The sequence below is a fragment of the Coregonus lavaretus genome (genome assembly GCF_964263955.1).
Source record: "Coregonus lavaretus genome assembly, chromosome: 40".
In the NCBI taxonomy this organism is placed as follows: domain Eukaryota; kingdom Metazoa; phylum Chordata; class Actinopteri; order Salmoniformes; family Salmonidae; genus Coregonus; species Coregonus lavaretus.
In genome coordinates this window covers 11,903,336-11,920,149 of record NC_140027.1, presented here as the reverse complement: position 1 = coordinate 11,920,149, position 16,814 = coordinate 11,903,336, and the positions used below count along the sequence as shown (strand labels likewise).

General features: G+C 41.9%; 1 protein-coding gene across 1 annotated transcript; it reads right to left on the bottom strand.

Moving 5' to 3' along the window:
• Nucleotides 1–5,871: 5,871 nt before the first annotated feature.
• Nucleotides 5,872–16,182, bottom strand: LOC311113497 (uncharacterized protein). Its single transcript, XM_084156729.1, has 8 exons — nucleotides 16,095–16,182; nucleotides 15,089–15,300; nucleotides 14,797–14,962; nucleotides 11,984–12,820; nucleotides 11,722–11,787; nucleotides 8,632–8,724; nucleotides 7,057–7,952; nucleotides 5,872–6,919 (listed from the first exon to the last, which is right to left on the bottom strand). Exons 2-8 carry the CDS (start codon nucleotides 15,281–15,283, stop codon nucleotides 6,815–6,817), a joined length of 2,358 nt encoding a protein of 785 aa, XP_084012855.1. The 5' UTR covers nucleotides 15,284–15,300; nucleotides 16,095–16,182; the 3' UTR covers nucleotides 5,872–6,814.
• Nucleotides 16,183–16,814: the final 632 nt, after the last annotated feature.

The following is a 16,814-nucleotide window of genomic DNA, read 5'->3' as shown; positions in this document are numbered from 1 at the left end:
GGTGAATCTCAAGTCGCACTGCATTATTTCTGCCTCATGCACCAATTCATGTTGTTCCTCCTATGACCACAGAAAGTGAAATATTCCACAATATTAAAAAAGATACAAGCCGCTAACAATAACCAAGCAAGCTTATCAGAATACTCTTTCATTGTCGCTGCAGTGCTGGTTGTAGCATGAGTGGAAGTAGGGCGAACGCGCATTTTATGGCTTATAAAACAGGACAAATATAAGCGTCACCTATTTGACCTATGACCTCAGCAGAGGGATAGAGTGCAAGTTGAAGTGGAGAAGCGTGTTTCATGATTTCTAAAAGTGTTTAATAAAAACAGCGTTTTAGTGCTGATCATTGTCTTTGAATGTAGTGAAACTGTCTTTAGGCCCTAGATTAGATCGGTGATTGATAGAGAGGGGGACTGGAGGCCCTCATGACGAAATCACTGACATCAAATAACTTGGCAAATGCTCCAACATCCTCTTCTAGACACGGTCCCTAGAAAAATCTGAACAGTGAGCTTTGTTTGGCCATTACCTTTTTTTGCTAGCCAAGTTGGCTAGCAGTGGTGGAAAAAGTACCCAATTGTCATACTTGAGTAAAAGTAAAGATGCCTTAATAGAAAATGACTCAAGTAAAAGTAAAAGTTACCCAGTAAAATCCTACTTGAGTAAAAGTATTTGGTTTTAAATATACTTAAGTATCAAAAGTAAATGTAATTGCTAAAATATACTTAAGTACTAAAAGTTAAAGTATAAATCATTTCAAATTCCTTATATTAAGCAAACCAGACGGCACCATTTTCTTGTTTTTTTTTATTTACGGATAGGCAGGGGCACGCTCCAACACTCAGACATAAGTTACAATAAATACAGTAAATATTCAAAGATAATTGAAATTACATAGGCCTAAATTAAATTGATTATATTTACAGCACTAGACTTTATGTAAGATGTCCTTGAGTGTTCTGAATGGCATCTGCCTAATAAAATGTATTATTATTATTATTGGGCTCCCGAGTGGCGCAGCGGTCTAAGGCACTGCATCTCAATGCTTGAGGCGTCACTACAGACCCCCTGCTTTGATTCCAGGCTGTATCACAACCGGCCGTGATTGGGAGTCCCATAGGGCGTTGCACAATTGGCCCAGCGTCGTCCGGGTTTGGCCGGTGTAGGCCGTCATTGTAAATAAGAATTTGTTCTTAACTGACTTGCCTAGTTAAATAAAGGTATATATATATATATATATATATATATATATATATATATATATATATTTTTTTTTTATATCCCTTTCGTTTTCATTTTAGTCATTTAGCAGACTCTCTTATCCAGAGTGACTTACAGTTAGTGCATTCATCTTACAATAGCTAGGTGGGACAACCACATATCACAGGCGTAGTAAGTACACTTTCCTTCAATAAGTAGCGATCAGCAAAGTCAGAGCTAGAAAGAGGGGGTCAAGTGCAAGTGGTAGGGTTTCAGGTGCTTTCGGAAGATGGGCAGGGACTCTGCTGTCCTAGAAAGGGGGGAAGGTGGTTCCACCATTGTGGTGCCAGGGCAGAGAAGAGCTTGGACTGGGCTGAGTGGGAGCTGCCTTCCTGTAGGAGTGGGAGGACCAAGAGACCAGAGGTGGCAGAACGGAGTGCTCGGGTTGGGGTGTACTGCTTGCTATGAATTCTATCTGATGGTGTATGCATGTTTAGGCCAGTGTTTAACTTGGACTGAAATAGGTGCCAGTACTCATTTTGGGTGCCGGTACCAGTTATATTTCGGTGCAGGAACTCTTCAATACTTTTGAGCTAATATTCTATAGGAGGAGCAAGAACTCAGTTCTGGTGAGCTCCTGCCCAAGTCAAGTACTGTTCTTAGGTAAAAAGACAAATAATGTACCGTTGGGAACACTGACAAGTAGAGCTCAATCTGATTGGGTGGGCCCGCGCCCACCCGTGCCTACGCCCCTGCTGTAGCCTACTTTTGTTTCTCATTACTGCATAGCATGTCCCTGGCATTTTGATCCACTCAATCATGCTGCAACTTCTAGCTGTCATCCCATGTTAATATAATTTCATTCACCTCAGCTATCAGATCTGGATGGATTATTGTAAATGCACGTTTACGTATAGCCTCCGAGGCATTTCTTGGGGCACACTTAAATAATAATGAATTGGTCATTTAGCAGACACTCTTATCCAGAGCGACTTACAAGAGCAATTAGGGTTAAGTGCCTTGCTCAAGGGCACATCGACAGATTTTTCACCTAGTCGGCTCGGGGATTAGAACCAGCGACCTTTCGGTTACTGGCACAATGCTCTTAACCACTAATCTACCTGCCGCCCACTTAATAGGCTAATGGGTTTCTTTACATTAGGGATTCCTAAATCACTATCGTAAATATTTAGACTCACTTGGCCTGTTTGGTAAACAATATGTTGTGTTGTGTCATAAACTTTATTTTGCAGGAAGTGCACAGAGATATCCCAATCTTTTCTCTACAGGCGCATAGGCTATCTATCTGATGGCATTCATAGTTACCCATCGTCACATTCTTTCTTAACGGTCTGGTGATTATCTTATAGCTCATCGTTGTATAACACTATTGGTGTTACATTAATAAATCAGGCATAGTCTCTTGATATGCCTTGCATTCACAATGTTCAATACAACTTCAATCACAACAATTATACACTGCTCAAAAAAATTAAGGGAACACTAAAATAACACATCCTAGATCTGAATGAATGAAATAATCTTATTAAATACTTTTTTCTTTACATAGTTGAATGTGCTGACAACAAAATCACACACAAATTATCAATGGAAATCAAATTTATCAACCCATGGAGGTCTGGATTTGGAGTCACACTCAAAATTAAAGTGGAAAACCACACTACAGGCTGATCCAACTTTGATGTAATGTCCTTAAAACAAGTCAAAATGAGGCTCAGTAGTGTGTGTGGCCTCCACGTGCCTGTATGACCTCCCTACAACGCCTGGGCATGCTCCTGATGAGGTGGCGGATGGTCTCCTGAGGGATCTCCTCCCAGACCTGGACTAAAGCATCCGCCAACTCCTGGACAGTCTGTGGTGCAACGTGGCGTTGGTGGATGGAGCAAGACATGTCACAGATGTGCTCAATTGGATTCAGGTCTGGGGAACGGGCGGGCCAGTCCATAGCATCAATGCCTTCCTCTTGCAGGAACTGCTGACACACTCCAGCCACATGAGGTCTAGCATTGTCTTGCATTAGGATGAACCCAGAGGCAACCGCACCAGCATATGGTCTCACAAGGGGTCTGAGGATCTCATCTCGGTACCTAATGGCAGTCAGGCTACCTCTGGCGAGCACATGGAGGGCTGTGCGGCCCCCCAAAGAAATGCCACCCCACACCATGACTGACCCACCGCCAAACCGGTCATGCTGGAGGATGTTGCAGGCAGCAGAACGTTCTCCACGGAGTCTCCAGACTCTGTCACGTCTGTCACATGTGCTCAGTGTGAACCTGCTTTCATCTGTGAAGAGCACAGGGCGCCAGTGGCGATTTTTGCCAATCTTGGTGTTCTCTGGCAAATGCCAAACGTCCTGCACAGTGTTGGGCTGTAAGCACAACCCCCCCCCCCCCCGTGGACGTCGGGCCCTCATACCACCCTCATGGAGTCTGTTTCTGACCGTTTGAGCAGACACATGCACATTTGTGGCCTGCTGGAGGTCATTTTGCAGGGCTCTGGCAGTGCTCCTCCTGCTCCTCCTTGCACAAAGGCGGTGGTAGCGGTCCTGCTGCTGGGTTGTTGCCCTCCTACGGCCTCCTCCACGTCTCCTGATGTACTGGCCTGTCTCCTGGTAGCGCCTCCATGCTCTGGACACTACGCTGACAGACACAGCTAACCTTCTTGCCACAGCTCGCATTGATGTCCCATCCTGGATGAGCTGCACTACCTGAGCCACTTGTGTGGTTTGTAGACTCCGTCTCATGCTACCACTAGAGTGAAAGCACCGCCAGCATTCAAAAGTGACCAAAACATCAGCCAGGAAGCATAGGAACTGAGAAGTGGTCTGTGGTCACCACCTACAGAACCACTCCTTTATTGGGGGTGTCTTGCTAATTGCCTATAATTTCCACCTGTTGTCTATTCCATTTGCACAACAGCATGTGAAATTTGTCAATCGGTGTTGCTTCCTAAGTGGACAGTTTGATTTCACAGAAGTGTGATTGACTTGGAGTTACATTGTGTTGTTTAAGTGTTCCCTTTATTTTTTTGAGCTGTGTATTTCCATGTTGAGTGCAAAAGCTAAAAGCTAGCCAGATGGATAACTACAACGCTTGAACTTGGATCATCCGTTTCTACATTTCCTGACACTCCATTGCTGCCAAACATGGATCAGTATTGTATAGTAATCAGTAAAACATGTATCCTAAAGTCTGTAGGCAGTCATTCAGATTTCACATTATAAGGTTGGCCTGCATGCATAATTGTATCCTACTTTGCAATATCACTTCCATTATATTAAATGATTCTTCAGTGATGAAAGTAAAGTTTTCATCCATTTTTTATGAGCTCAGTAGATCTATGACTGCCTAACCCATCACCCTAGGCGTTTCATTCATTGTCATAAACAAACGTTTTTCTACAACAATTTTGACATATTAGGTCAGTCCTTGCAATCACAGTTCCATCTTGTATAATGGTTATATTCTCCTCCCAGTAGCAAGGTGGTCATCGACTGGAATATATCAATTCTGAATTGTGGTTTTCAGCTTCAAGTTATGGTTGCCTGTAGCCCATTAATGATCATTTCACAGTTTGTGTGGTCATTCCAATAATTTTGTTCATTTACATTTTAGTCATTTAGCAGACGCTCTTATCCAGAGCGACTTACAGTTAGTGAATACATATTTTTTTATACTGGTCCCCCGTGGGAATCGAACCCACAACCCTGGCGTTGCAAACGCCATGCTCTATCAACTGAGCTACATCCCTGCCGGCCATTCCCTCCCCTACCCTGGACGACGCTGGGCCAATTGTGCGCCGCCCATGAGTCTCCCAGTCGCGGCTGGCTGCGACAGAGCCTGGATTCGAACCAGGATCTCTAGTGGCACAGTTAGCACTGCTATGCAGTGCCTTAGACCACTGCGCCACTCAGGCCACAACCACTTCATGGTTACAGGTGGTTTCGAATGTCTAATTATTCATTTTATTAGACAGTTTATCCGGGTTTTACTACGGATTCTTCTCATCCATGTACTTTTGGGCGATTATCAGGTTTAGTAGTCTGCAGGCCTTTGCCCTACCTTACTGAGAAACTGTAAATCTATAGTGGGGTAAGTTATTTCAATTTATGCTCCGACCTGCCTCGCAAGTAAAAGGCTACAACAGTGGTTACCAACAGGTCGATCGCGATCTCCAAGCTAAAAAAACTCAGATAAAGCCAAAGACAGTACAGTTGGTTTAGAAACTCTGTGATAAAGCCTTGCGTTCCTTTTTCTTCATTTCTTTTGCGCTGTTGACTGTAGGTGCACTTGATTCAGCAGCCGGGAAGGAAAAGTAGGTTACAATTATTGATGTAGGCCAACATTATAATGTAATCAAGTGCACTGTGCCTACAGACTTTAGGATACATGTACTTGTTATTCCTCATTTCCTACATCAAATTCTCTCAGCCCTCAGACGAGGTTGTTTCACTCCATATTTATGTTCTCTTGATGCGGTCTTATTCCTGGTTCCGTATGGTTTACATCTTTTCTTGGGCCTTTTGTTCCTTCCTGCAACATATGTTTGGCTCATCTGGTTTTCCACACTTCTAGTTACTACCTTAACGCTCAAGCACTCTAACAGGTTCTGCTGCACTATCATTATAGCTTGCAAAATTGTTTTGTTAGTTCAATTTATTTCTGAGAAAGAGGTATACATAGTTCAACATCTTGAATGTGAGGGGGTACAGGTAATTTGAGATAGTTGGTACATAACGGTTAAACAATAGATCTTGTAAATTAGGAAAATATCATTTCTATGTGAAGGGTACAATTAATTTGTTAAACATTATGACCATTTTCCACAAGAGATGGTATACAAAGTTGTGTAGACATTTTTTCTACCAGTGTGAAAACAGATCTAGGAAGTATAACATAAAATTGCTTCCAGTCACAAACACAATTATATTTTTGAAATCCTCATACAAAAATCAATTCCCCCCATTATCATCTATCAGAATCAACCAAAGCCCCTTATCCATCCATTCTTTGTAGTGCTGAGATTTGTTTTCTAAACATCAGATTTTCTAAATGGATGATTATGTTTAAACAGTTTCCAGTAGAGTAAAAGATGTTGGTGAAAAGACAGCTTAAAGGGCTTAAAATTCAGAATAGTAAAGTCACAGCGCAAAACAAAATCTATACCTAAAACTGTCGCCTCATTCATCTTAAATACAAAATGCTGGAATATAGAGCCAAAAATGTAAATCTTAGCCTTAGTGTCCAAATACATCTGGTGAGGGATTTGCATTTTAATGAGGGAAATAGGTATTTGACCCCTCTGCAAAACATGATTTAGTATTTGGTGGCAAAACCCTTGTTGGCAATCACAGAGGTCAGACGTTTCTTGTAGTTGGCCACCAGGTTTGCACACATCTCAGGAGGGATTTTGTCCCACTCCTCTTTGCAGATCTTCTCCAAGTCATTAAGGTTTCAAGGCTGATGTTTGGCGCTGTATGCATCTTGTCAAGCGCTCCATTTGTGTTAAGAATATAAGACCAAAAAGTGGAAGTAAAACTGACTCACATTGAGCCTATTTGAAATCTCTTTATGTTGTCCATTGAAGGTTTTCAATAACTTTTCAAGGAACTATCAGTCTTGTACCTGCTGACAGACATGACCTCGCGCAAAGATCGGAAGCAGTTGTTTGTGTACTTTTCCAGTGTACCAGCCTCCTATAGAGAGAAAAAGAGAGCGAGCGAGAAAAATAAGCCAAGTAGCAACAACAGGTTGAGTTATGAGTACAACTTAGCGAATATTCAAATGTTACCTAATTATATTGCGAAATTTGCTATAAAAAAAAAAAGCTAACCTGGCACAGTCGGGGCAGCATTGATGAAAGGTAGTTGAACCCCATTGGCTCCTGGCTATACCATATGCTATCACTGGTGATGACCATCTTCTTAGGATGGAGGTAGAGGGCGGTGGCATCTGACGGGATCTTGCTCAGATACTTCTCCAAGGAGGCGACCGGACAGAGGTGACTACCAGGGTTCTCAAACATGATTCCACAGCGATTCGGCCCGTTCTTCTCTTCTGCATCTTTATGGTTCTGTCTTTCTTCTCTGGAAATCATCGTTGCATATTTTGCTCCGTTTTCATCGTACTTTATTACAAACGACTGTGGCGTTAACCGCCTATTGCCCTCCTTTCCTCTGGGGCCAAAGTGTACCTGGATATCGAACCACACTTTGTTCACTAGTCCTCTGGGGGTGTAAGGGCTTAGCACAGTAGAGTTTTGAAGAATCTCAAGGTCTTGTGCTTTAATCACCTTAGGATGGGTAGTTTTGACCCTGCCCTCTCGTCTGATTTTCTTTAGTACCCCAATAAATACATTATTAGAGGAGGTAAACTCACTGTCCTTCATCAAGCACCAGGCTCTGCTAAGGGGAGGGAGGTTAATGAATCTGTTCACGCCAGCCCGGATTCCGATATAGCTTGGGATGCAATATTCCCCACCTTTACCCCTTCGAACAGAACAGTAAAAATCTCGCAAGAGGACATTCATTTCAGATTTCTCAATGGTTGAGAAATCCACTAGCATCTGTTTCTCTGCCAGCCAGTCCTTGAAGCAGTTTATAGCCCACAAAGTTTGCTTGTTGGTTGCTTGTACAATGCTGCTCTTTTCTAATTGATCTAATACTTCAGTGTCTACCTCGGCATGTCTTGACACAGTGGGCCTGTCCGTATCCATGTTCAGACACTCTTCTACGAACAGAACAAATGAATCAAATGTTATGTTTGCAAATTCATCCATGGGATAACTGTGACAATGATTTGTTAAGGCGTCAGCATGCTTCAGTTCGGCTGGCGGCTAGGCGAACCGAACGAGTGTGCTCGCATAATCCCTTAAAAATACCTTTGCTTGAAAAACGAGAACACGGCAATAGTACCGTTTGTCCATTTTGAGACGCCGTAGCCAGTATACGCTTCCTCAAAACAGTCAGAATTAATCTAAAATAACTCAAGAAATCGGTCATTAATTTAGACGTTTTTTAGTCGCACAATTTTACATCTAAGATGTTTGGTGCAGTATTTCTTAATGAAAAGATTTGCATCAAAACGAGTCCTCCCTCGTTGAATGACAAAAAAAATACTTCATTGAAGAATCCCTGCTGTTGACCAATCACCGAAGGGGCGTAGACTTCGGCTTGCCTTAAGAAAATAAAAATGTGTGCCCGAACAGCCGGAAAAACCCTCACCGAAGTCCAAAACAAACAAAAACATCACAAAATGTCATCATGCACAAACTCTTCCGAACTGTTTTGGCTGGGAAGCATGCGGACGCCTTTACAATGTTGCAGAACGTAAATAATGCACACAGTGATACCTTTTAGAGTGAAAGTGATGAGGTAACCATGAGGTTATTCCATATTAAATCAATTACCTTCGTGTTGTTCTAGTTGATCTAATACTTCAGCGTCTACCTCGGCATGTCTTGACCCCGTGGGCCTGTCCGTATCCATGTTCAGCCACTCTTCTATGAACAGATCAAATAAATAAAATATTATGTTTGCAAATTCATCTATTGGGTAGCTGTTACAATGTTAGTTCCATTGTTACAGAATGTAAATAATGCACAGTGATACCAAAGATACTTTTAACTAACCCAAGATTCTTCATCTGCGTCATTTACAATGAGAGAAAATGAAGCACAGTGGGCAGAACAAGCAAGGAGATGGGCAGAGCTAAGCATGAGCTAGCAAGATACTATTGGCGTATTTTAGCATGTATTTGCATATTTCCATTAGGGAAGTGTGTGTGCGCAAGAACTCAATTCGCCCTTGGACTTCTAAACAACAACATTTTTAGAAACTTTGGCAAAGCGTCAAGTCTGTGTGGGGTAGGTTGAGACACCCTTGTTTCTAGGAAACCATATACAGTGGGGAGAACAAGTATTTGATACACTGCCGATTTTGCAGGTTTTCCTACTTACAATGCATGTAGAGGTCTGTAATTTTTATCATAGGTACACTTCAACTGTGAGAGACGGAATCTAAAACAAAAATCCAGAAAATCACATTGTATGATTTTTAAGTAATTAATTTGCATTTTATTGCATGACATAAGTATTTGATCACCTACCAACCAGTAAGAATTCCGGCTCTCACAGACCTGTTAGTTTTTCTTTAAGAAGCCCTCCTGTTCTTCACTCATTACCTGTATTAACTGCACCTGTTTGAACTCGTTACCTGTATAAAAGACACCTGTCCACACACTCAAACCTCTCCACAATGGCCAAGACCAGAGAGCTGTGTAAGGACATCAGGGATAAAATTGTAGACTTGCACATGGCTGGGATGGGCTACAGGACAATAGGCAAGCAGCTTGGTGAGAAGGCAACAACTGTTGGCGCAATTATTAGAAAATTGAAGAAGTTCAAGATGACGGTCAATCACCCTCGGTCTGGGGCTCCATGCAAGATCTCACCTCGTGGGGCATCAATGATCATGAGAAAGGTGAGGGATCAGCCCAGAACTACACGGCAGGACCTGGTCAATGACCTGAAGAGAGCTGGGACCACAGTCTCAAAGAAAACCATTAGTAACACACTACGCCGTCATGGATTAAAATCCTGCAGCGCACGCAAGGTCCCCCTGCTCAAGCCAGCGCATGTCCAGGACCGTCTGAAGTTTGCCAATGACCATCTGGATAATCCAGAGGAGGAATGGGAGAAGGTCATGTGGTCTGATGAGACAAAAATATAGTTTTTTGGTCTAAACTCCGCTCGCCGTGTTTGGAGGAAGAAGAAGGATGAGTACAACCACAAGAACACCATCCCAACTGTGAAGCATGGAGGTGGAAACATTCTTTGGGGATGCTTTTCTGCAAAGGGGACAGGACGACTGCACTGTATTGAGGGGAGGATGGATGGGGCCATGTATCGCGAGATCTTGGCCAACAACCTCCTTCCCTCAGTAAGAGCATTGAAGATGGGTCGTGACTGGGTCTTCCAGCATGACAACGACCCGAAACACACAGCCAGGGCAACTAAGGAGTGGCTCCGTAAGAAGCATCTCAAGGTCCTGGAGTGGCCTAGCCAGTCTCCAGACCTGAACCCAATAGAAAATCTTTGGAGGGAGCTGAAAGTCCGTATTGCCCAGCAACAGCCCCGAAGCCTGAAGGATCTGGAGAAGGTCTGTATGGAGGAGTGGGCCAAAATCCCTGCTGCAGTGTGTGCAAACCTGGTCAAGACCTACAGGAAACATATGATCTATGTAATTGCAAACAAAGGTTTCTGTACCAAATATTAAGTTCTGCTTTTCTGATGTATCAAATACTTATGTCATGCAATAAAATGCAAATTAATTACTTTAAAATTATACAATGTGATTTTCTGGATTTTTGTTTGAAGTGTACCTATGATAAAAATGACAGACCTCTACATGCTTTGTAAGTAGGAAAACCTGCAAAATCGGCAGTGTATCAAATACTTGTTCTCCCCACTGTATATATATATATATATATATATATATTTTTTTTTTTTTAAATAACCAAATATTTAGGAAGAGGTCATTATTTCATGGAGTCTGTTATAGCCGCAAGAAGTAGCGGTGCTGTAGCACCCCCCTGAAAAATCGGAATAAAAAAAAATATATTAATACAATTAAAAGGTTAAAAAAATAAATGTGCACTGGCCCTTTACTAGTCCTGTATTAGCAGATCGATATAGCCGTCTGTAGTGCGTGCCAAAAAATGTCTGCGCTCAACAAACTGAATGTTCTTCTCACCATATTTGGTGGTGAGTGGAAGTTCTAAACAGATGCTTCAGATTTATACCACCAGTGAAGTGTCTGGGTTTCCCCTTTTGTCTGTGGTGATACTTTTGAGAGTGAAAGTGATGAAGTAGCCATGAGTTTATTCCATATTAAATTAAATAACCTTTTTTATTGAAATTAAACTTTCTATACATGCTCTTGGTAGAAATGATGAGGATGTGAATCTTGGACCTGAATGACCAACCATTTTGGGGATAGAGCTGCTCAGTTGGCCCATTTTGGACCCCTCACTCTATCATGAAATACCCATATCTCTGTCACTAATAAAGATAATACGTTTGTTTTTAATATCAGTTGAAAGCTTATAAACAGGATCGTAAAACGACTTAATATTTTTGTTCATGAAAATTTCCATTTTATAATCTACATGTCAATGCTAGCAAATTATTGATACAATCCTTATTTTATGTTTCAGCTCCATTGATAGTTTGAATAGAATAATCCACTCAAAAACGTTGAGTTATTTTTTTTCTTCATTAGAGCACTGTTGATACAGTCCCAAAATGTTTTGCATGTCAGCAATCAACTTTTCAAGATATAGCACTTCAAGATGCAAAGTGTATTGTGCCACATCGTCATGATGCGTTTTGCAACATATGATGCATTTTGCATCATCATGACAATGTGGCACAATACAAAAATGTAGATTTTGATTGTACTTAAGCCTAAGTAAGTTAATTGAAATATATCAGTTATACCGGTTGCCTTTATTCTCTTTTGTGCTTGAGTGGTTGCACCGTCTTCAGCTTCGATTAGATCTCCATCTGTGTGATAAATGGCACACGCGTGAGAACTGAAAATATACAATATGTTGTGACACAGATTCTTTTATTTTTCAACATAAAAAGAGCCTCTTTCCTTATCCAGGACTAAAAAGCACTTTCATTAGAGATTCTCCATTGAGCATGCTTTTTAGGCCCGGACTACTCTCTGTCAGGGAAACCGGCTCCTAATGCTTACCTGTCCACATTTTTCTTTTTAGCCTTTGTATCTCTTGGTCCTGGGGCTCAGAGGACTCAGAGGTTTCATCCATTGGTGTAGGGGTTTCCACTGGATTGTTTTGTGTGGAGGGTTTGCATGGCTGTATTGGTGTGGGGATTTTGGGCTGTATTGGTCTGGGAATTTTGGCCTGTATTGGTGTGGGGGTTCCGTTCATGCAGATGGATGTGGGGATGCCGTTCAGGCAGATGTATGTGGGGATTACGTCTAGCTTGGTTGGTGTGGAGGGTTTGCCTGGGTCTGTTGGTGTGGGGGGTCCGTCTCGCTCGGCTGGTGCAGGGGTTCCCACTGGATTGGTTGATGTGGAGGGTTTGGCTGGCTCTGTTAGTGTGCCGATTTTGTTCAGGCTGATGGATGTGGAGATTCCGTATAGCATATTTGGTGCAGGGGTTCCTGATTCAATTGCTATAGGAGTTCCCACTAGATTGGTTGGTGTAAGGATTCCCACTGGATTGGTTGGTGTGGAGGGTTTGCCTGGCTCGGTTGGCGTGGGGATTAGGTTCAGTCGTAAAGATATGGGGATTCCGTCTCGCTTGGTTGGTGCAGGGGTTCCCACTGGATTGATAGTTGTAGGGGTTTCCACTGGATTGATTAGCGTGTTGGGTTTGCCTGTCTCTGTTGGTGTGGGTTGTATGTTCAGTCGGATGGATATGGGTATTCCGTGTAGCTCTGTTGGTGCAGGGGTTCCCACTGGATCGATTGTTGTAGGGGTTCCATCTACCTCGTCTGGTGCAGGGGTCCCGTCCGGCTCTGGAGACACTGGGGAGCACTGGCATTGGGACTCAGTGCCGAGTGTGACTGCATTATAAAGAATGATAGTTATTCAAATATCACTACAATGAGCATCAGAAGCTTTCATTTCCATGTCAAATACAGAATCATGAGGTTCACTACCTAGAAACCCAAAGCTCATCTTCAAGCTTAACTACAGTGAGCTAATTACAAAGCTTAAACAAAACATATAGAGCTGGAAAATACTGACTATGCATGATGGGGCACATTAATGCCATACAAATAGTTTATTTTCTTTCCTCTTCATTTAAAAAAACATTGGACTCAACAATAATGCAATTTTTCTGGGGTAACAAAGCCCATCGTATTTGTAAAGCTCACTTGCAAAAGCCCAAGGAAAGTGGCAGCCTAGGCCTACTAATCTTTAAACATTAACACTGGGCTGCAAATGTCAGGGCATTAACGCACTGGCAATTAGGTTTCCCTGATAAATTGGACACTGATGCTCCCCTGTGGCTAAATATGGAAGTCAAGACCGCAACAAATTCCTATTTTCCAGCCATGCATTTCTCCAAACCAGAGTGCCCAAACAAACTGACAGGCAATAACTTTGTTTTGAGAAATGTTTTTAAGGTGCCTGATGCCTCTGTATACAACTCAATATGTTTTAATCATTATTTTGTTCCATCCAGGTCTGATAAGGTATTTGTTGAGGGGGGGGGAGGGGGGGGGGAGAAGGGACTGGCCACAATAGAACACATAGATAAACAATTTGCATAATTCAACCAATTAAAGAACACATTTGAACTCTGATTCCCATTTCTTATGCTATCTACACGTCAGACACTATGTCAAATGGAAGATTCAAAATGTTGAAACCCTCCCTGTACAACATTCCTTTTATGACCCGCTACAGTGCCCTCCCAACTCAAAACACCTCGTCTCACAATCTGTCTCCTTTTTCTCCAACTATACGGAGGCCTCTACTAGTCACCCCAAGGAGACCTATGGTAGCTAAAGAGTTAAATATTGAGAGCTCAGATGATATCTGGGGAGAAGCCCGGTCTAGAATTCACTCCTGTTCCATCAATGCCAGATATCAATTGATACAAAATAATGCATAGGCTTCAATACTCCAAAACCAAATTACATAGAATTTACCACCAGGTCTCCCCACAGTGTGACAGATGTAAAGCCTCAGAGGGTTCATTAAGTTATCTTTTTTGGCTCTGCCCCCTACTTAATGACTTTTGTGTGCTTTAAAAAAAATTGTATTCAAAAAGGTATATGAGAGGGCGATTGAACCTGACCCAGAACTTGCTCTCTTCGGCAGCTCAGAGACTGTTTTAAAATAATCCTACGAGGAACAACAGGCTCTGATGTTTGGTATGGTGGCTGCCCCCAAAAACATCTTCACAGAATGCAAGTCACCCACCCCCCCTTGCTTCCGGAGATGGCTATAAAAAATTATTAACACCACAAACATGGAAAATATTTGTTTTACAGGATTAATTCCTCAATAAATATATGTAAATTGTAGTATTTAGCTGTAATGTCATTTTCGTTATGTGTCGGATCCCAGTAAGACTCGTTGTCGCCATTGGCATCAGCTAATAGAGATCCTAATAAATCAAATCAAGATTTGGGGTCTGTTTCTGGATCTTCTGGATAGAGACTGATTATGAACACTTACTGTTGTTGTAACTGTCATATTGTTGTCACTTAAAAGGAAGGATTCACCAATTTTTGAACGTTATATCATCATATGATGTAAAATGTGTCATACTGGCTGTATGCTTGAACGGCGAATAGCTCAGATACACATAAAAAATATTAAATGACACCGGGAATCGATAGAACATTGCTCAAAGATGCACAAATACAATAAAACATTCAAAATGGGGGAATCTTTCCTCTAAGCAATATTCAACTTTATATGTCTGGCAGCTGTGTTTGACTTTGGTACTAAATTGTAAAAGAAAATCCTTTAAAAATAAAATATTTAAAAAAAGAACAAAAAATGAAACATGAGGTACACTTACCATTCAGAAGACCTAAATAAATGTTTCTCAATGTTTCAATAGAGCCCGTTTCTTTTATGACTTCGGGGTGAGGGCAAAAGGAATCCATATCAATATGTTTTGATCCCCTTCTCTTTTTTCCAAGCAGGAGAAGGGGGACAAATCCCAGAGTGTGTAATTTGTAGAGCTGAAATATAGAATCAGACATTCAGAATTACAGTAGTAGCTAGCCTCTTAACTTGAAAAATATTATTATTATTATTATTATTATTATTGTTATTAACATTGTTATATGGGGAGGGGGAACACTTACCAATACTTTAGTGGAAGTCAAGATCTGAGAGCTATTATTATAATGGTTGCAATCATTGTGTCCCCATTCGTAATCATACTTCTTCATTGCTTGTAACATCCTCTTCTCTTTTGGATGGTTGAAGAAACAACTGTTGCAGGTCTTACTAAACACTGTGGTGTGTGTCTGACACTGTATACACAGTGAGCCTGACATTTCATCCCTTTTAGAATCTGAAGAGAGAAATGACAAGCAGTTTAGTCATGCCAACTACCACAATTAGCTAGATAGTTAGCCATCTAGCTAACAAGCCAGGTAAATACTGCAAAAGGCAACACAGTGACTGGGCAGGGGGTTCTAACTCCAGTCCAGGGGAACGTTAGCTAACGTAGCTAGCAAAAATAAAACTACAAACTAGCTAGCGAGTTTGCAAGCTATTTGGTAGCTGGGCAGAGCACTGACATCCTACTGAACCAGGCGAAGTTACAGATCACATAGGTCCTAGGATAGGATATCCTAATAAATGTAAATAGAAAAAAGTTCAAACAAACGAAAATGCAGCAAAGACTGCTAGAGCCAGCAACATTAGGCTTAGGTGTATATTCAGCAGTCGCAAACCGTAGCAAAACGTTTTGCAACGGGAAACGTTTTGCAACAAAAACTAGACTTTCTATTGGACGAATTCAGGTAGGCCCCTCCCGTTTGGTTCCTAGTGAATACACCCCATGCTGCATAGCAACAAGGTCTTGTTTTGAACAGTTCGAGGTCTAGCAAACGCGCTCCGGTGGGCAGATTAATAAAAATGAATAATCGCTTATTTAGGTTGTAATTTTAAAGCTAGATGTTGTAAACGTTTCATAGTAGTACACATACGACCGTGCAATATGATGAATATAGTCACAGGTATATGGGTGTCCCGACGCCATTTTCCTGTGACTATATTCTTGATATAGCACGGCCTCAGTCTTACTGCTCTTCTAAAATTGTTAGAACATGTATAAAACGCAACATAATCAATATTTCTTACCACCTCGAAATGAACATAGAGCTAGTTACTAGCTCAGAGATCTCAGAGTTGATTTTGCCCCTCTACTGTTCTTTCTGAAATAATTCGAATTTTCTAAAGGTTTACTGCCTGACGCTGCTGCTGGTAGTAATAAAAAAAATGACTTCCGGTTTTGTGCCTTCTTCTTCTTCAATGAGGTTTAACGGCGGTTGGCATCCAATTTGTTGCATTACCGCCACCTACTAGACTGGAGTACAACTCCCTTATCTTTCCATGAAAAATAAAATAAAACAAAGCAAATAAATATCCTACCATCTAACACTACACTCACAACTTCAAAACTACCACTAATAATTAACCCCACCCTTCTCCACTATTTAAATATACTCACTCCTACCTCATGCCCTCAAACTGAAATGATGGAACATCACATTTACGTCATTTAGCAGACGCTCTTATCCAGAGCGACTTACAGTTAGGGTGTGCGAAACTTGACAGCAGAAGAGTTACAGGGAGTGTTAAGTGGTGATGTTGTTTCCCGAGTGGCGCAGTGGTCTAAGGCACTGCATCGCAGTGCTAGCTGTGCCACTAGAGATCCTGGTTCGAATCCAGGCTCTGTCATGGCCGGCCGCGACCGGGAGACCCATGGGGCGGCGCACAATTGGTCCAGGGTAGGGGAGGGAATGGCTGGCAGGGATGTAGCTCAGTTGGTAGAGCATGGTGTTTGCAACGCCAGGGTTG

What these genes read in the sequence shown, in the direction of transcription:
- LOC311113497 (XM_084156729.1), bottom strand. Translation starts at nt 15,283, where the DNA reads ATGTCAGGCTCACTGTGTATACAGTGTCAGACACACACCACAGTGTTT. An exon ending in AAAAAGAAAAATGTGGACAG is followed by an intron (nt 11,788 to 11,983) that starts GTAAGCATTAGG and finishes TTTATCACACAG; the next exon opens with ATGGAGATCTAATCGAAGCT. An exon ending in TCAACTAGAACAACACGAAG is followed by an intron (nt 7,953 to 8,631) that starts GTAATTGATTTA and finishes TTCTGTTCGTAG; the next exon opens with AAGAGTGTCTGAACATGGAT.